This window comes from Mastigoproctus giganteus, chromosome 8 (assembly GCF_048544385.1).
Source record: "Mastigoproctus giganteus isolate SK-2022 chromosome 8, ASM4854438v1, whole genome shotgun sequence".
In the NCBI taxonomy this organism is placed as follows: Eukaryota; Metazoa; Arthropoda; class Arachnida; order Uropygi; family Thelyphonidae; genus Mastigoproctus; species Mastigoproctus giganteus.
Window position 1 is genome coordinate 2629395 of NC_143582.1, and position 21919 is coordinate 2651313.

At 37.4% G+C, this 21919-nt stretch overlaps 1 protein-coding gene across 1 annotated transcript in view; it reads left to right on the plus strand.

The window, feature by feature from the left end:
- Positions 1 to 21919, plus strand: part of LOC150081198 (trithorax group protein osa-like) — a 199878-nt gene that overhangs the window by 90610 nt on the left and 87349 nt on the right. Inside the window, exon 6 of the mRNA XM_090379370.1 lies at positions 10993 to 11560. Coding sequence (XP_090235496.1) covers positions 10993 to 11560 — 568 coding nt within the window. The remainder of the gene's footprint in view (positions 1 to 10992; positions 11561 to 21919) is intronic.

Below are 21919 nucleotides of genomic sequence, written 5' to 3' on the forward strand. Positions count from 1 at the left end.
GTCATCTCTAGTTGAATTTTCCAGATCATCACAAATTATGGATACAGTGTTTTTGGATCGAGAAAGCCCCTATTTTGGTTGAATTTTCAGAGAAAGATTGCTGTAAACAAGGAAAGATATTTCTGAACACTTGATAAGTGTAATAGGACTATAAAACAATAAAAGTAAGGCTATAACAGGACACCAAATCATGTTACGCCATGTTAATGCCAGACTACATACTGCTCTGACTCGGATGAAAATTGCAAAACTAGGGTTGAGTTTTGGCTCATTCTTTATATAGTCCAGACTTGACTCAGGCTGATTTTTTTTTTTTTTTTTTTTTTTCCCTCTCTTGTTTTTCCTTTTGGACATATGGTGAGAGATCTTTGTGGAATACACTTTGAGTGATGAGGATCTGAAAATAGATGGTGCCAGGCTTTCTTCAGTGGCAGGGTACATTCTTTTACCACAGTGCATATGTGAGTTGGAATGACAACAAAAATGCACTGATAAACAAGGTGATTATGCAGAATAATGGATACGTGCTTCCCAATGTTTGTTTAATAAATGATGCCAATTTCAACTTTGAATCTGTCATCTTTATAGTTTATGGCCCAAGAGACATTACTTACGAACTGACCTTTGTATAGTCAGATGTGAAATATTAATTTAATGTAATTGATAGATATAAATGAGGTTGTCAGTCAAGCTATACCGTGAGAACTATGAAAATACTTCTTTTGATGCACAAATTGCTGGAAATCCATGTTTTTGTTATATTCATATCCTATTTCAGTAGATTGATTTGTAAGAATGGAAAAGATACACCTAATATAATAAGTAGTAGATGTAATAAATAATTTGTGAAATGAAATAAATGAAGAAATAAATTTTGCAGACATTTATTTTCTTGATTTATTTTTTTCCATGTTTCTAAAATAATCTTCAAAGGTGCATAATGCACAGATTTAATATAAAAAATTAATGATTATAAAAAAATAAACAATCCTCTAGATTGTTTATTTTATCAGAACTACTGCTCTAGTTCTGATAAAAACTGCAAAATATTTGAGATTGAATTTTTTGAACCATACAAAGGGTACTAGGAAAGTTTTGCAATATGACGCAACAATGAATCACAGGAAGCTGCTTGTTGCTGCATGTTGAGACATGTTCATACGTGCATAGTAGCCGCCGCGCCAAGTCGATGGGCTCAGTTATTCATTAGTAGTGAGAGTGTAAAGTGCTTGCGATGGCATCGTGGTCACGAAATGAGATAAGGACAGTTTTGCGGTATAATTTCGTGCGTGGTTTAACCGTAGACCAGTGCTTAGAAGAAATGACTCTTGCACTAGATGATGATTGTCCACATCGTACAACGATATTCAGGTGGTATAGAGAATTCCAAAGGGGAAATTTCACTCTGGAGGATTCTGAGAGGCCGGGAAGGCCACGAACGTCAGTTACGGAGGAAAATGTTACTGCTGTGAGGAAAATGCTTGACGAAAACAGGCGAGTGACCTACCAACAGATAGAGGATACTTTGGGCCTAGCAATTCGTTCGATTCTGCAAGATCATTTGCACGTGAAGAAACTTTGTTCTCTCTGGGTGCCGCATCAACTGACTGAAGAGCAGATGACACGACGTGTGACTTGGTGCCGGGAGATGTTAAAAAAGTTTGATAAGGGACAATCTCGGTATGTGAACAACATCGTGACAGGTGACGAGACTTGGCTGTACTATTACGATCTGCCGACCAAGGCTCAAAACAAAGTTTGGGTCTTTGATGATGACGACACACCCGTAATTGTCAGAAAATCCCGATCAGTAAAGAAGAAAATGATAGCTGTATTTTTCAAATCGAGTGGAATTGTGGAACGTGTCGTTTTGGACACGCAGAAGACAGTCACAGCTAAGTGGTATACTGAACAATGCCTGCCTAAAGTCATTGGATCTATGAAGAACCTGCGGCCAAAGTCAAGAATGGACACCTGGTACCTCCATCATGATAATGCTGCAGCTCACCGCGCCAAAGCCTGCACCGAATATTTGACCACGACAGGACTGAAACTTCTCGAGCACCCTCCCTACAATCCAGACCTTGCTCCCTGTGACTTTGCACTGTTCCCGCATGTGAAAATGAAGCTAAAAGGGAGGCGGTTTTCCAGTGATGAGGACCTTCTACGGGCTTGGGACAACGAGTGTGCTTTACTCCCTAGTGAAACTTGGCAGAACTGGTTTAAAGATTGGTTTCTGAGGATGGAGAGGTGTATTGAATGTAGAGGAAATTACTTTGAAAAAATTAAACAAAGCTGTATTGCAAAACTGTCCTAGTACCCTTTGTATATAGGATAAAACGTAAAACAGAGCTGCGATGCTCAATCAATATGTTGTAACTCAATATATGTAGAAGAATAAGAGAAATTTACCTTAATATGATGCATAGAACATGTCAGTACAACACTCTCCAGAATTTAAAAGAATATAAAATTACATCAAATGAATTCTCACACCTACAGCAACACTGATAGTTCAACACATCTGGAATCGAAGGCTAAGGTCCCCTACTCAATCCCGAAATACGTCAGACTATAAACACGCAACTATGATTGAAAGAAGACATTATGTCCATAAATAAAACCAAGTGAAGAATTTTTATGGTAATAAAATCAGTTAAAAAAATTTAAAAAGGAATTTAAAAAACAGCTTTCTTCTAATGTCTTCTTTCACTCAGTTTTGTGTTTGTGGTTTGATGTATTTTGGTGTGTGTGTGTGTGTGTGTGTGTGTAAGCAGAATCTTTGACTTTATGAATAAATTTGAGAATGTTGGACTTATTTTGGCAGCTTGTGACCTTCTGTTCTGAATTCCTAAAACCAAAAGCATGTTTCCTTTCAGCAGTTGAAAATCTGCTTTCCGAATGGAGTTCATAGGTAGAATGTTGGCCAACGGTGTCAGAACCATTAGGTTAAATATATACAATCATATTTGGAGAAGCAGTTTGTCGTGCAATAATTTTTACACACACACACACACATGCGCGCACACAATTTTTAGTACTTCTCATTACAGGTGACCCCTGGTTAACGCTGATAATGCGTTCCGGAAAAACAGAGCGCTAAGTGAATCCGCGCTAAGAGAGCGCCGCATTCCCATAAAGTAACATATGTATTTGTGAGTTGCGGTCGGTGCCATACGATATTTCCTAATCAATAATAAGCGGTAGTGAAAAGATGCACAAATGTCGGTCAAAATATTTAATATTCAAATATTTGTACATATAAAATATTCTGCATTACATACATATATAATTATGTGGTAACTACTTACGTATCAAAATTAAACTTAAAATTCCAATTAAAATCATGAATTGAATTTATCTAAATTGATTTAATTTAATTGATGAATTTAATTATGAAAAATGTGTCGATTTTGGGTTGAACTTTGACCCTCTTCCAAATAAACTAAAAGGGGTATTAATTTTAAATCCCACGCAGTTTAATTACCACCCAACAATAAAGTTAACCGATCCTTCGCTGCTTTGAAACCTGGCATGTTTTTTTCTTCTTTCAATATGAAACTTCTTTTAGGCATTCGTTTCCACAAAAGTCCTGCTTCATCTATGTTATAAACTTGTTGAGAAGTATAACATACAATACCCCTCTTCAATAATTTTAACAAGTTCTTTTTTGAAAGTTTCGGCTCTTTGATCTGCACTTGCGGCTTCTCCCTGGATTTTAAATCTATTCAACCAGCCCTTACTAGTTTTAAATGGTTCCAATTTTTTTTTTTTTTAGGTGAGTTTCTTCAGATCATCATATAGGCTAATCTCTCTCTCTCTTTTTTATTATTTATAATATTTAACTTAACTGAATTCTGCATTGGATATTATCTTCAATAAAATTAGTTAGTCTTTCCATTTCAATCCTAATAGCCGGCCCTAGCCCTAGTTGCTTGCAGTGGAACAGCTATCTTTCCCGCTGCTAAAATTAATTCTTTATTATTTTTTTTATAATTGTTCTTACAATTAAACTTGCAAGTCCTAAATTTTGGCACACATTCGCTTGTCTTTGACCGGATCGATTCCGCTTCAAAACGTCTAATGTGATTTTAAAATTCAGTCTTTTTCCTTACATTTATAGTCTTCGTATTGTACTCAGATGTTGCTTTTTCATTCTTATCGGCCATTATTAACTCTTCGAAAATGTAACTGCGTTGGTTGCATTAATTATGATACAATGTGCAAGTAAACTGTCCGTTGTACTGAGTGATCACTAGACTTCGGATGAATGCATATAACGCAAATATTACAAGCAATATACATGATCATTTATTAAAATGTTGATCTCCGAACTACATAACAGGTCACTGTACTGCAATTAAATTAGCACGCGAGAGAATTTCACTGAGCGTGGGAATATTTCTCAGGTCGTCGTGGGAAACGTTTTAACCGTATTTTTATATTCATTTTCAAGCTATCGACTCCATCAAATGAAATTATTTCGTTAAAAATGCCAAAAATGCAATTTGTAAAAGAGCGTTATAGTCAGATATGGGTTATAATAAAAGAACAGCGTTATAGCGAATCAGCGTAAAGCAAACCGCATTATAACGGGGGCCTGCTGTACTTCATAGAAGGTGGAGAAATAGATGTTTTGCAGATCAGTTCTGTTAATTTAATGGAATATTATTAAATTATTTTTATGAGGTATTCTTAAAATCCAAAGCAGAAATGGCAAGTTAACCATAGTGGTTCTTGGAATTTTAATAATACCTCATAGCAATGCTGAATGTCAGAATATTCAACCATGTGAAAAAAATAAAAACTGAATTCCTCTGTTTGTTGCTGTTTTGGAAATGCTCTTGGCAGCCATTTCTGAACAGCATGCTCTTGTTATTAAAAAAATAAAATAAAATAATAAAAATAGCTTGAATTCAACACTTCTGAGGTTGTGTAAGGTTTGCTTGCTGCAGTATTTCATATTTTAATATACAGGCAACTCCTGTATAACACAGTACTTCTACAACATGGTTTCGCTTTGACATGATTGATAAATTGCAGCAATCCTCACATGACACGGTACTTATATAACACAGTTAGAGAATTTCGGTAAACCTCGCATAACAGGGTAAAACCCTGCTATTACGTTGGATGTAATTTTTCAACGTTTCCACTCTTTTTGAATCCCCGCTGTTGACTTGCTAGTCAAAAAAAAATTATTGAGAAATCCCTGTATTTTATTTTGTTGGGAAATTCCCATGTTACATTCTGCTATTGAACTTGTTCTTGTTGAACTTGTGGAAAAATCTAGATTTCAAAGTTTTATTACTATTGGATAGCACACCAGGCCATCCAAAAGATTTAAGTCATCCAAACTTTGAAGTTATGTTCCTACCACCACAGTTGTACTAGGTTAATACAACTTCTTTCATTGGCCATTTTCAAAGCATTATATCCACCTTTAAAACTCATTCCATCAGAAAATTGTTACAATGGATTTTGGAAAAAATTAATTCTGAATCTATTGAAGTAATAGAGGCACGGAAACATTTCTCAATTGTGGACTGTATCAGAATCATAGCTTTATCGCTCAAAGAAGTAAAACCATCAACATTAAATGTGTGTGGAAAAATGTATGGCCAGAGTCAGTTCATTCAGGAAATATGTTCGAACAGGCAGAAAATGGAATCGGTGCAATAGTAGAACTCATTGGTAGGAGGGGAAAGTTTTGATGATGACTACTGAATCCCTCATGCGTAGCACAGCTGATAGAATCGCCCTCCTTCTCCCCACACCAGCTGGAAAAGAGATGAAGGGAGGAATTTTTATTGATCTTTTTCATGTGGCTGAGTCAGTCAGGCGAGGGTAGCATAGTTTTTTCTCCCAGAAACTCGGGATTTTCATCCACCAAAACAGAAAATTGACCTGTTTTGGTGGGACGCAATTTATGGACAATATACACAGAGTAACATGGCCTTAGTTGCCGATGCTCCTAAAAAAAGAAAAAAAAGATGATTACTGAAAACGCTCAAGAATTACTGGTAGAAAAAGAAGCCGACAGCAAATTTTGTGTAAATGTCATCGGAGGTAAAATCAAATCAATTCAGATGATGATATTGCAGATGAAAATTCTAAACTTCCAAATTTTACACTAAAAAGCATAGGGGAAGGCATAAAGTTAGCCGAGCAATTAGAATCATATTTTTTGAATGCAGATTCTTGAATGAAAGGAGCCCAAAGTTCAAAAGGGAGCTTCAAAAATGTTTAGTTCCATACGATGAAATTAACAAAGATTTATCAAGCAAAAGCAAACAAACCCGAATGACTGATTTTTTAAAGAGAGCAGAAGATACACTAAATCTAGACTGGTGTATTTTTGTTAGTTTTGTTAAGATTTTGTTAACAAAATTGTGTATTTTCGTTAGCTTTTGGAACATAACCCCCCTCCTCCCCCACCCTTTTTGTACTTTTTCTTAGTCCCATATAACACAGTTTTGCACAACACGACATTTTACAGGAACCTAATAACTGTGTTATACAAGGGTTACCTGTATTATATATCATTTTATATATTAATATAAAATGTGTATTTTGTCAGTGAAATTTAATATATAGTGTTATGTGAACTTTAGAAAAACTTCCTGCGTTTTTCCTGAATCTCCTGTTTTTCTTCCAGTTTTTTTGGGAAGAATTCCTGCAATTTGACTATTTTGACCAAGAAAATAAATAAATCTCGTTTTTCCTCCTGCCTTATTAATTTATTAATTTCCAGCTGAATATCCTGATTTAAGGTGGAGAATTCATCTTTTTTTTTCTCAATTTGATCCTTTCTCTATTTGACTGTTGTTATATATATAGTTGGTGACAGAGTGTCTCCAACTTTCTCCAAACACTGTTTTTCTCTCAACCTCTTTCTTAAAAATAATAAAACTATATTGAAACTGGAATTTAAAAAAAAAAACTGCAGATTTCTGCTTTTCATTAATGAATAGGTGTGCTAGTCTGTGTTGCAAAATGGGATAATAGCATTGTTCTCTGTAATGTGAAAATTCTTCATAGCACTTGAGTATTGCAGTAATTAACAGTTCTTTTCATAAGACACCAAAGAAATATGATGTAAAATTTCAGAAGACATACACGAAAAATTTTCAACATATTGTAAAGTCTGAAAGAGGTAACATGTTTTCCTTGTGTACTGTATGTAGCTGTAATTTTTTTTTTTAAATTCAAGTGATAGGATACCCAATGTAATAAGAATTTTCAAATGGGCATAAAAAGAAATGCAAAAAATATATGGAACATTTCATAGCAATGATGAAATGAAATCCCACATGCTTTCTGAACAACCTGAAAGCATGTGTGATTTTTCAAAAAAATCTGACATTTATAGTGTTGATAATGTTACCCTTATGATAGGCCTGAAAACTGGAGTAGTAAAGGTATTAAAAGAAGAGATTGATCACTTGGTGGTAATAAGTTATCTTTTTAATTTGTATACTCAAAAGGGAGCTGTATGCCTTCCTGTGAAAGTTGGTAAATATTTGGTTGAAATTTACTACCTGTTTAGAAAGAAGTGTTAAAAGGAAAGATCGATTTAAACAAATTCAACTGTTGCATACTGAAAACGGAACAGATAAAGCTGCTTGCTGTTTGATCCAATTTAAAGAAGAGATGAGAAGTAGTAAGAAAAGTTACAGGTTAGAAGCAGTGAGAAAAGTACTTTCTGAACAAGTAATTGCGAGCAATATGACCTGTGCTCAAATACAGTTCCTGATTCAAAAGTTTTGAAAGAAACAAATCAACAAACTCTGAAAAAAACTTCTGAATTGAAAACTTCTGCAGTTCTAAATAGGCAAAACAAGCTGATAATTCTAGGCAGGTTATCCTCACTCATGCAGAAAGTTTGTTGATGTTTCTCTCTTCTGGCTTGCATAAAGCAATTTGCTTGTGTCTTTTAAATGTTATGCCATTATTTGAAAATCCAAGCAGCTGTTCAATCAAACATACCTCACATTCGTGTACTGAGGCCATTACTCCTAGATATGTTGAAGAATGTTATGTGCAAATTTATATTACACAGACAGTTGTTTTCAAATCTTCCATTTACATTTTGGAAATGATTTTGATTACCATAGCAGACTAAACCAGAAGGATGATTGAATTAGTCACAGGCATTTCTACTGATGTGGCCACATGGTGTACAAGTTTCCATTATAAAATGTTTTTATAAATGCTGCAGTAGCATAAAATTCATCAATTTGCATTTTCAAATTTGAAATTTTTAGTAGTCAGGTTTTCAATATTTCTTGGTGTCATTAAAGATAAAGAAATGGATGAAGCAGTAGATGCTTTTATACCAGTTGCTCATAGTCAGTTGTTCTGAACCTATTAGATGTTACATGAAAGGGAAAAAATTGGGTTTGGTGAGAATCCTTATCATGCTTGGCATTTTAACAGTTATACTCAGTGCTACTGAGGTTATACTGAGAGAATATTCTACTACAGTTATACTGAGAGAATATTCTACTACAGTTATACTGAGAGAATATTCTGCCAGATTAAAAAAACAAACTGATTTCAAATTTTTTTTTTTTTTTTTTTGGAAACCAGCATGCTGCTTGAACCTATTAAACTACCCATTGCTTGCCACGAACTTGGCTTGGGATTTGCCGTACTTATCGTTATCTTCATAAATACTTCTTACTTGAATGGCCGTTAGATTCAGGGGCACTTGCTTCTGAATCTGATTTTCCATCCATATTATTTAATGCTTTTCCATCGGCACTTCCGTAGCCAGGTGGGCAGGAGCAGCAGTGTGTAGCACACGCTTCTTGATTAAACCGGGGTTCGAGTCCATGACCACCAAATACAGAGGATGCGGAAAGGTCAGGGAATGACCACCGCATATCTCCGGAGCAATATGGCCTTAGTTGCTAATGCTCCTAAAAAAAAAAAAAAAAAAAAAAAAAAAAAAACTTTTCCATCTTCGATATACCTGAACGCTGTTTTGTGATCACCATTAGGGCAGACTGGCCCCGGTGTGAAATACTTTGATCCTTTAACATGTTCTTTTATACATGCACTGCCCCTTAAAATAGTATTCATTGTTGAAGCAGTGAGACCTAATTCCATGCAATAGCTGACAAACTTTGTCCTGCTTCGTACTTCTTAATTAATCATCTTCATTTCTAAATCAATTTTGTTTCATTTCCTTTCCTAGCACTGCCAGCACTTGCACTTTCCGTTGTTCACTTTCCCTTTATCATTGTAATAAATAAATAGGAATGAAGAGAAGATTCTGAAAATTTATTTGTTTTTTATATGATTGAAGGTTTCGGTGAAGGGGGAACACAATTTCACCATAATAATGTAAAAACACACAATTCCAGTTTTCCAGATTATTGCAAATTCAATAAGATCGAGTTTACTACCTGTTTATAATTAGATGCATGCAATAGCTTACAGAAAAGCCCAGTAAACTGGAAAGTGCAAATTGTTTTATGATAGTGACCTCCAGAAATGTGTTTTAGAAAAATATCACAAAGACATTCAAAATTGATTCTTATAACAGAACATACGATAACGATGAAAGTGTAGTGCAGTTTCCATTATAAAAATGACTTTTTAGAGAGATAAATAGCTTAGTTATATAGCGAACATTTCGACTTCCAAAGTCTTCAATCGAATTACCAAAAAAAAACAAAAAAAAAACAAATGTGTTATTGGGTTCACATTACAATATTTTCACGATACTTCTCTTTATTCCTACGGGATGCAAAATATGTTTCCACGGCTTTTTAAGTTTGCACCGACCGGCAAAAACTTACATAATGTCAAATTTATGTAAGTCTGGGAGTGGCTGTATTTTTTAAATGTTTTTAAAACTTTATATACATAATAAGTAGGAACAGATGTGCTTGCATGTGTTTGTAATTTCATGTGCTAAAAAATGTTTAAGAAAAACATTTTTTAAAACTACAGTTACAATTAAACTGACATAAGTTAGTGCATTTGCTTCATTGTGTATATAACTGGCGCCTCCGTAGCCAGGTGGGAAGGAGCAGCAGTGCATAGCACACGCTTCTTGATTAGACCGGGGTTCGAGCCCGTCACCACCAAATACGGAGGATGCGGAAAGGTCAGGGAATGACCACCGCATATCCTGGAGCAATATGGCCTTAGTTGCTAATGCTCCTGAAAACCAAATAACAAACAATAACAACGTTGTGTATATGCAGTTAAACCAATCATGGTTACATATCTTTACTGAACATCTCTGCATAAATAAGTAACATTTCTTCAATAGAGAAGACTGTTATTACTTATTCCAAGTGCTTAGGTATCTGGTGTTATAAAAGTTGACAACCGAATTGTTTCAATTGCAGTTAAAACAATAATTATAATTTTTCTTTTTTCTTTTTAATTTCTTTTGAAAATAAAAGGTATGAAAATGCATTTTTTAGCAGAATTCAAAAAACTCAAAACAATTTCTAGAGATTAAAAGGAAAATTGGCACGTGTCACCTTCCATGTGTTTGCCATCATTGGGGCACTATTCCCCTCTATGTTAAGGATTGTTGGTTTACTATACAAGCACTGACAGTCATACTTTCTGTGATATGTTTACTTTACATAATTGTCAGCTGCTTTTCTTTAGGAAAAAACATTAATGATAGTCAACACTACTCCACTTATTGATAAACCTGCATATCCATGCATGATGGTGGACTATTTTATTTAGATTTCAAGGAGGCATTTACATACGAAGTTGTTCAGTTCCCTAATATTAGACCAGGGATGTGTTTCAGTAGGGATGGTGTTAGTAGCCCACATGTTTATAAGTAGAAGAATTAAAACACAATTCAAAAAGTTCACAAATCGAAAAAATAATGCTCCGTGGAATTTTTTTTTATTTTACTGAATAGAATGTACCTAACGTTCTTTTAAAATCTTACTGAATTTAAAATTTTGTTTTTGTAGATTTTTGTTTATTAGTTTCATTCTCATTTAGCTGTGGCAAATCAGGATCCTTACCCTCCTGCTTCAGCTAATCAGATGATGGATGGCTATCCGGCATCTTCTTATCCAGGGCCATACCCACCAAGTTCAGGTCCTCATGGAGGTATGATGCCTAACGCTGAGTATCCTTCTCCAGCTTCTGGTCATCATCCATCTTATCCTGGTCAAATACCTAATCACACAGGAGGTGATGGAACTATGGATCCTTTTAGTGATGAAATGCCATCATCTCAATACCAAAGACATAATTCTGCAGATTCATACGGTTATTCTCAAGGCTCGATGAACACAGTGATGCCTCCTTATTCCAGTACACAATCAAGCATGACTGGTGGGTCGTTTGGATATAGTAGTTCTGCTACCACTGTTCCACAGCAAGAGCAGTATAGTGAACAGTATCCTCCCAGTATTGTCCCTGCTTCAGACACTAGTTACAGTAATCGAACTATGGTGCAAGACCCTTATGGCCCACCACCTGGTGGATATCCTCCCAATAGGACTGTTGGACAGCATAATCCACCACAATATTCACCATATCAAGGACCCTGTGAACAAGAAAGGTATATAGTAGAATCATTACTTTTAACATTTTCTAATTTATAAATGTTAGAGTTTGACTGTGCATGCATTGTACTTTTTATTCATGCTTTTATGCTTTATTTTAACTAGATAGTAAGTAATTAGATTATATGATGGTTATTTTTGTGATGTGTTGCTTTTTATTAATCTAGTTATGCAAGGAAATTTTTAATAGGAAATATCTGTTTTAATGGAAAAACTTAGTGGCGGTATTGATATAGTGGCATAGTATTTTGTGTCAAGCACCAGTGGTTTCCCACATCTGTGCTGTATGTACTCTGTAATGGATGCAGAACAACTGCAAAGGCCAGAAAAAGTGTAATGTCTGGTTTATGAAGTATTGTGTTTTGTTCTGTTATGTTTCTGGATGCTTGGCTGCAGGGCCCCTAGTAGGATCCTATGTTGCCCGCCACCACCACTGGGAGGTGAGCCAAGCTGCCCATTATACTCTGGCTGGTCTCTGCCAGGGTCACCTGAGCTTCCTGACAGATACCAAGTAAAGAAAAAAAAATTTTTTTTTTTTTTTTTTGTTGAAGAGGGGAGTAAGAGTAGAGTGGATCAGAATGTAGGGTAAAGAACAAAGATGGACCAAGGTGAAGGGCCCACCTGGTGATTTAAAGCAAAGTGGGCAGAGGGTATAGAGAATTAAAGTCACAGGGGCAGGTGCCCCATGTGATCATGATTGGCATTGCACTCTGAAGGGATATTCTGCACTCAGCAGAGTGCCAGCAGCATAGATCCCACACCCACAAGAGGGTACCAGCATAATTCTACCCCAATAGTGGGGTTTGCATGATAGCTTGGTTGGTATAATTTCCTACACTTTGTGGGTAATGCATTTATTCTACCTCTGTTGAGGTTTGCAATGGTGGTGGAATGTTCCACCACCACTGTCATGGGTGTGATAAACCCGTCTGTTGGTAACAACTGCCTGTGCAAATTGTGTGAAGGCTGCATAAGATGTTTCATCGTTTGTGAGGATGTGCTCCTGTTGGCAGGGGTTGGATTGTATCTCGGTGAAGAATCGTAGGCGGCGATCATCATATGGGGGGGAGGACACTCGTACATGACGTCAACCCAGGATTCCTCATCTCCACAGTGGCAGTAAGGATTGTTTTCGATACCAAGCGCTGTTAACTTTTGCTGGATTGGGCTGTGCCCAGTAAGCAGAAAGGTTGCTTGCAGTCCAGGTGAATACTAGGGAGGAGGCTTGGGATAGGTAAGGGCAATTGTGGGGAAGAACTTAGTTTCTTCTCCTTTATTTGTTGCATTCCAGGACTCCTACTATACATGCTGCAGGTGGCTGGCGACACACCTTTTTTCTTGCTTATGGTCATTTGTCAGATCCAATAGTTGGGTGGGAATACCTTTCTTGTGGCACTGGTAGAGGCCTCTTACAGACAAAAGCATAAATTGCCGAATTGAATTGAGTTTACGCCTGTTCCACTCTAGTGTTGCTCTAGTGCACCATATGGAGGCCCAATAGCAGACAATCGGTACAAATACATAGATTAGAGAGAGGGCCTTGTACTTCATACCCCAGTCATCCCAGCTTATTCTTCTGATCATGGCTGCGTATTTTCTTATTTTAACGGCAAGGTACTTCAGGCAAGGATGTGAAAGGTGAGGTTTGCATCTATGGGGAGGCCTAAGTATTTAACTTCAGTATATAATCGGATTGGTATGTTGTTGCTTATCTTCATGACTTGGGGTCTGTGGATTTGAAGTTTCCCTTTCGACAGGATGGATTTCGTTTTTTCACCCGAAATAGATAGTTGGTGCAGTGAGACCCAATTCTGTGGCTGTCCGAGAGCTCGATTTGCTTTCACTTCCAGTCCATCTCTTGTGTCAGAGTGTATTACAAAAGCAAGGTCATCAGTGAAGGCCAGTGGTAAGACCCTGCCGAGATCCATCCCCAATAATTCGTCCAGGACAGTTGACCACAGGAATGGTCCCAGGACAGAGCCCTGGTTACAATTTGGATGGATCTGTTGTTGAGGTAGGATTTTATACAATTTCATAGAGATTGTAAGAAACTCCAGCCGGCCGCAGCCTCCTAATAATGCTGGGCCGCCACAGCTGGTTGAAGGTGCCTGTGAAGTCCACCATTATGGCTAGGGTATACTTGTGCTCCGTTTCATTGGCCTGGGAGATGAGCTTATGGACGGCGTCCTTGGTGCTGAGACTCGTCTTGAAGCCAAACGGCAAGTTGTTTTCCATTGTAACAGTCAGTAAGGCGGAAGAGGAGTCATCATTCTTGGAGTTCAGCAAGGACAGAGAGTGCTATTGGCCTGTAGGAGGTAGGAAGGTGAGTCGGCTTTTCAGAGTTTTTAAGTATTAATTTGAGTGTTGCTTCTCTCCAGGTAGCAGGGAAGGAGCCATCAGCCAAGCATCTATTGAAGAGACTGAGTAGGGTGGATAAAGTCCTGCGAATTTCTTAATCACATCAACTTCAAGGAAGTCAGAGCCAGGGGTCTTCCCTTCTTTTGTCTTTGCTAGGGCTAGGTTCATTTCTGCGATGGTAAATGGTTCTATGTTGTCTGGTGCATAGGCTTCATTACTGGCCACTATTTGAGTTTGCTCTGGGCTTAACTGTGTGTTTTCCGGAGGGAAGAGGGCATCAAGAATATTATTTAGAGAGTCAGTCCAAGGGGTAAAGGTTCCATCAGGTTTCTGCAAGGAGTCCAAGACTTCTCCCCTGGGCAGCTTATTGATTACAATTCGGAAGACTATTCCTCATGGGCTGTTTCCAGTGGAGGTTACCGTGGTCCTCCATGATTCTCTCTTGCTTCTGCAAATTTCAAGTGTGTAACTGTTTCTCAGCAGTTGATAAGCTTCTCACACAACGTCCACTTCCTGGGCAGGGGGATGGGCACGAGCCCTTTGGAATGACTTCCGAACAAGGTGGACCCATTTCCTCAGGTCGCGAAGGTTGGCTTTCCACCATGGAATGGCGTATCTGTAAGGTTTTCTTTGTGGGATGGCTAAGTCGCATGCATTTCTCATTGTCTTGGTTATTGTGTGCACCCAATCCTCTGGTGAGCTGATTTCTGGTAAAGGCTCATCCTCAGGGAGGCTTCTTGCGAGCTCCACCTGAAACCGACACCAATCTGCTTTTTTAGTACAGTAGTGTACTGTGTCTCTGGGGATTGGTGGGGAGCGTTCCACAGAGTGAGCGAGAGTGTGTGATTGCTCTGTGGTCCGAAGTAGTCCAGGATTCTTGCACTGTCCAGCCAACCAGTTTTTGGGCCTATATCTGGCATAGCCATGGTTATGTCTATTGTACTCTCCCAGAGGGAGCTGCTGAAGGTGGGCAGGTGGCCCGGTCTGTTGAGAACCCGAAGGCCAGTAGTTAAAATGAAATCCTCAAGTCGTTCACCATTTCTGGACCCAGTTCTGTCGGTTGTTGCCACTGGGCAGAGCGACAGTTGGCATCCATTCCAACCAACAGCCTCCCTCCCAGAAGAAGGTGGAGGGCCATCTGGATGAGTGATGTCCTCACCAAGGTGACTATATACTGAGAGCAGGTAGATGGAACCAAGGGGTGTCAGGATTTGGGCACCACTGATAGAAATACATAGTGGTGTGATACAGACTGCTGTAATCTCTGTATTCCTGATAACTACTGCGGCCCATGGTTGGTCATCTGTGCAGTGTATAATTTTGTATGAGGTTGGATATCCAACTATGCTACCCTTGCAGACCTAGGGTTTTTGAAGCAAGAATGCGTCAATGTGCTGCTCTTTGCTTCGATTTTTAATTGGTCAACGACCAATTAAATGTGGTATTGATATAGTGTGACCATTTAAATTGATAGCTCTGTCATTTGGTAAGTATTTGTGGATGAGGATAGCAATTATAGATCATAAGGCTAGTATGAGCAAGTGAATGAATGAAAGAATTTTAAAAAGTTAAAATTAATGTTTGAAAACTAAAATTAAGAAAGTTAGAAAGAATGAATTACATATCATATGTAATGTAGAGAAGGAATAAAAAAACTTTCAAGGTTCTAAACAAGCATCATAGGCATGGTCAAATTCTAGAATAATATACCTGAGTTATACTTGTTGGTTTGATAGATTTTTTTTTTTTTTTTTTTTTTAGAAAGCAACATAATTTTAATTTTCACTGCATGTGCACCAATATGTACTTGAAATCACATCATGGTAAACATCACATGTTTACATGTCATCCTTGCTTTTTTCTAAGCAAGGCAAGAATCCTAAATATCCATCAAACTATTGCCATATTGCTCTGACTAGCTGTCAGAACAACAGAGTCATCTTATATGGTATTTAGAATTAAATGACCTTCTTTCTGGTATTCACTGTGATTTCCAAAGGAACAGCTCCACTTTGGACCATTTGATTAGACTGGATATATCTATCCAAGTTACTTTCCTAAAACAAGAGCACCTGTGTCTGCATTTTTTGAAAGGGAAAACCTTATGACACAACTTGGAGATTAGATATTTGAAAAGACCTTTCTAACTTTGATCTAAGATGATACTTTCCTATTTTTTATTAAAAACTTTTTATTTCAATCTTTCAAGTTAGTGTAGGACCTTTCTCAGTTCTTTTGCTGAGAAGAGGAAATATCTCAACGATCAGTTTTAAACGTTACTTTTTGCTGTCAAAGTGAATTTCATTACGGAACAGTTTCCTCCAGCTCTAAATGGCATCTTATATATCAAAACTTTAGTTGTTGATATATTGCATGCCACTGAGAGACTGTTCACATTCATTTTTCTTGTCAGCTTAATCTTCATCCTGAACATGAATTGGGATTTTAGACAAAATGTTATTCCATTAGTTCCAGATCCAAAATTTATGGGGCTCATATTTGATAAGAAGTTCCCTTTTCTTCACCACATTTGTTAACTATGTACAAAATGCACGAGAAGCTTCGACATTCTCCGTGCTCTCACCTCTGGGATCTGTGCCAGAGATTAGAGCTGCAGAGCTAGCCTTGAATCACATACACAATTACTCCCATCGCAACCAAAAATGCATTATGTATACCGATTCTCTCAGTTCAATGTAGGCCTTGTCAAAGGTGAGGTACAATCCATTCCAGTCACAGAAGCTACACTACATTTTGGAATATAATTTTGATATTTGCTTCAGCTGGTTTTCCAGCCACATTGAGATTGGGTAGAAACTAACTGGCTGATACTACAGCCAAATCAGCAGTGACCCTGAATAACCCTTGCCAGTTAGTCCCTTATATAGATTACTTTCAAGTAATACAAAAGAAACTCTTCTCCTAGTAGGAATATTTGTAAAATGGTAGGCTTCATTCAAGAAAATTATGTGAGATTAAGCCTGTTATACAATTATAGCAGTCTAGTCTACTCAGAAATCATAACAAGGAAGTTTTTCCACCTTAGCTCTACATAGGAAGTAGTCATCTTATGCATTCTTTTTTTCTGAGACCTAATGACCCTCCCTGTGCAAACACTGATTCCTTCATTTTAACCAGTGAAGCATGTTTCTATCAAATTTCAGGGTTTTATCAATGAACACCATTTATTTTTTGGTGATTTTGACCATCTGACTAAACCTTGGACACTCAGTCAGATTTTTGTCTCTGAGACAAAACCATGTTCTTACCAAGAAACACTTGTAAATTGCAGAAAATCTAGATACTGGTTACCTGAGAAGAGACCTGGTTGAAGTGTTTAAAGTTTTAAATGGATTGTATAAACTAAATGTTGATGGCATCCTTAATGGCACTCTTTCTTAGAGAACCCATGAGGGGACAAAAATTGTAATTGAAAAAGTATTAGTATTATTTTTTGCAAATAGTGCAAGGAAATTCTATATAAGCTCATGTAGCATTAGCCAAAATTACACATACGTGTGCTCACACTTTTTCCCATATCTTAATTCAAGCTATACATTTCCATAACACCAGATGAAAGTGATCTGCTGATAGCAAAAATTTGAATATGTAACTTTTTTTTATCTAGGAAATTAATTGAAGTTTAAAAATTAATTTGCACAATTCAAACAAATGACAGTTCTTTTCAGCAGTTCTTGTGCACTGTGCAATAAAGATTTTACATTTTACCCATGTACATAGTGCACAGTGCACATTTCTGTAGTTTTGTTTGCCTTGCATCACCTAATTTGGCATTGATGTCTTTTGAGAGGTTTGACATGGCCCCTGTTGTTGCTGATTTGATTTTCTGCATTCTATGAATCTATATATTCTTTTCTGAATTGTTCAGCTAGATTCAAAATCTCTTCTCTTCATAATTTTCCATGTCATTTTATAAATAATATCCAAACATTGGTTACTGCAAGATCTAATATGTTATAAAAGATGTGAACCAGCCAGCTATGTGAGAGATGGCTGGTTCTCAACATATTCAACAAAACCAGCCATCTGTTTGTTTTGTTGAATATTTTTTAGCCATCTGGTCTAAAACATCAACCCCATACTTTGTTTCATTGTAAAATAATACTGTGTGAGGCTTAATTGTACCATTACTTATGGCAACACTTATATGAAATGTACTCAAGATTATGACATTATTTGCTTTTGGCCTGATAATTATTGTGGGGGCACTACAATAACATTTGTCCATGAAAAGCAGTACCCATTGTTAACCACTCTCTGCCTTCTCCAACTCAGCCATCCCTTTATCCATAGTAGTAACTAGCTCCTAATTCCACACTGCTCTAATTTGTACTGCAGTCTTATGTGGAACAGTATCAGAAGATGCTCTTAAATCTAAGTATATGATATCAGAATTATTTTTTACCTTTGGTGCCTTCATTACTGTTTCATCATATCCAGTCAGATTACTAGACAAGACTGCCACTTAACAAATCCATGTTGTGACTGGCATATAACTGTATTCCTGTCTAGATGGTTCTGCATTATTTCTTTCACCAGTAACTGTTATTTTCCCTGAACAGAAGTCAAGCTGACAGTTCCATGATCACTCACTTCCTTTCACTTTGATCCCCCTCTTTTAAATAAAAGTACATTCACATTCATATCGATATAGCACATCCTTGTAGTTCTACAAAACTTTAGCAATGTAATCAGTATCAGCAGAGGATTATAAATTATAGCACACTTACGAGATTTAATAATTTAACTTGTCACATAGATCTTAACGTATGACAGTAACATTCATAGAGCTTTTAGAATTGATTTGGCATAAATAGCTAGCATGAGAGTTCAAACCACATGGGTGACAATAGATAGTTAAATTTGTTATCTGTTATAACTACTTAGGTTTTAGAAACATAATTTTTTAAATTAATAGATATGACTTAGATTCTACAAACGTAAACTTAATACATATAACTTGATAGGAAATATGTAATTCATATAACGTAACTTGGTTGGAGATAAAACTCGATACAGAAATATATACAGTAAAAGTCCGAAAATCCAGACTGCTCTGGGACTGGGTCGACCGGATTTCCAGATTCTCAGGCATTACTTTTAAAATTCAAATTTAAGATGAAATAAAGAAGAGATGACCAGGTAAATTTTTAGTTTATTCATTAGCAAATAAAGCATGCTTAATTTATCAAAACCAGCAATTTTAAAGAAAAATAAAGTCAACACCCAACAAATATGTAAACATAAAAGTTTTCACCAAAAAAAAAAAAAAAAAAAAAAGATCGTGTAATGCTTGAAATCGTGTTTAAAAATTATCATTGTAAAAGAAAAATACAGTATATAAATGAAAGCAGAAGATGCATATTTTATATAAATTAATTATTTGTTTTTAGTTTATTAATGAGACCTCAATTAATTTATTAATTGGACCTCAAAGATCCAAGACATTGGGTCCTTGAGGTTGTCACAGACATTATCTCAGATATGCCAGACAAGCTGTACTTGCTACCTGGGAGTCTAAAACGCTGATGGAACTGATATTCGGATGACATTCAAGTCAAGTGGGCCCAAGTTCAGTGAAGTCTGGACTGTCTGTGACAGCCAAATCCTCTGCTTGCACCTTCATGGTGGTGGGACTGTTAGTAATCCTGGGTATAACCCCCATGCACAAGCACACTGTGGGTGACCACCCAGGTGTGAACCAATGTAAGCAGGGGTCGAGGTGTGGAGCCCACACCACATGGGGGAATGCCGCCCCTCTGTGTTACCAGGCAATACTAGGTGGTAGATGACTCTCATCAACTGGTGCAGTACCATCACTTTGCTTATTGAAGGCTTGAAGTGGTGGAACCCATGTTTAGTCTCCAGAGCTAAGTTCTGGTCAACCCTTCCCCATCACTTCCATTATGCAGTATGACTGATGACTTTTCAGGTTATGATGAACATCGTAGCGAGATCCAATCTTCCTTTCATTTCAAGGGTACAGCTCTAAAACGGTGTTCGCAGGCCAGCCGCTAGTCAGTACACTGGATCGAACCTATTGGTAACTCTTTAGGAGGCTTCCGGATCAGCTAGTGTATAATCTTGCTAAAAAATGAGTGACATTCAACTCTGCCAGATAGTACCTGGAGGGAGTCCGAGTAGTGTGTATGCAGGGGTCATTGTCGAGGCCACATTATGTCAAGGATTTGGGTATATTCCTACCATGTGTACGCTTTATCCAAAAATTTCATTACTTCATACATTATATCCCCCCCGACTTTTTCTTACTATTGAATACACCATGAATTGTCAAACTAATAGAGCAAGCTTATCTACGAAAAGATATAAACCTGCCAAACACTTTCTAGTTCATTTCACAAATATACGTGGTCTCAGTTCTAATCTCAACGACTTCCATTTCCACTTGCAGTCTGCCAAATCCCATATACAATTTCTGACAGAATCTCAGTTATCGGTTGATTTAACTACTGCTCATCTCAGTTGCCCAAATTCGCTGTACGATTCCTTTTGCCCCAAAGTTGGTACTTGTGCATATGTCTATTCCGATATTCCCTGTCAGAGACTTGGTAATTTGAATCTCCTCTTTTCGATCTTCTCTGGCTTAAAATCTCTCTATCTCATTGTGTCGAATTCATCTGTTGTCTCTACCATTCTCCCAACTCCACTAATCACATGGAGCTCTTTGACTTCCTCTCTTTGCAAATTGACTTTCTCCAGTCCAACTTTCTTAACAGCGAGGTAATTTTCCTTGGTGATTTTAATGTTCACAACTCCAGCTGGTTTCTGTTTTCTAGTCACACTGACCCAGCTGGTCGAGATGCTGAGGCTTTTGAAATTACTGATGACTTGCACAGATTGTTCATTTACCTACAAGGATACCGGACAATCCTAACCATACAGCCAACACGCTTGATCTTTTTCTCACAAATAACCCTTTAAGTACACAGATGAAGTGAGTGGTCCTTTAGGCACCTCAGATCACAATTTGATGGTTGTCCCTTCTCCAATGGAGCCTTTATCTCATGACTATACCCAACCTCGTATTGTTTGACATTACAAGAATGCAAAATGGGATGACCTGCGAGATTTCTTTTATTCTTTTCCTTGGTCAGATTACTGTTTCAAAACTTCTGATGTAACATTTGCTCAGATCGTGTCAGTGAAATTATTCTTGTAGGAATGGGATCCTTTATTCCATTTTGAAATCTCACCCTTTATCTAAACCTTGGTTTCCCATAAATGTACTAAGGCTGTTCAAGAGCAGAACATTGCATATCATAATTGGCTTGTTTCCATTTCTTCAGGTTCATTTTCTGCCTACACCAAAGCTCGCAACAATTGTAAAGCAGTTATTAATCAGTTCAAACTAGATTTTGAACAGGCTAACAGTAGAAAACTTGCTTCTTGCCCCAGTGGTAGCTCAGCATTCTTGTCCCTTGCCAAAGCTATTGGCCGCAACTTTTGCCCATCTCTGCTCCCACCTCTGTCCAAACCAGATGGTTCTGTTGTCACTTCAGCCAAGGATAAAGCTGACCTGCTAGCATCCCATTTTTCTTCCATCTGGTGTATTAATGATCTTGGTAAAACACCTCCCACCATTCCCAACACGCTCCATTCAATGCCTCCTGTGGTCTTCCATCAATATTTTGCTGATGCTGTCGAGGCAGAGTTAGTTGTGTCGGAAAACTGCTAGTTGGGGGGGGGAGACAAAGACGAATAGATTAACAGTAGCCACTGGCAAAGGTGAAAGAGATTCTTGCACTGCTTCTATTGGAATGAGCAGAAGCCTGAAAAACAAGATACAGGATATTTCAGAGACTGCCGGGAGTCACTGCGGTACAAGTAAACACATGGGTTGTGTTAGGATAGCTAAGAATAGAAATAGGTGTATGTATACTTGCGTGTACACCAATGCTAGGAGTTTAGTAAATAAATTTGATGAATTTGAGGTATTGCTCAAAACATCAAAGGCA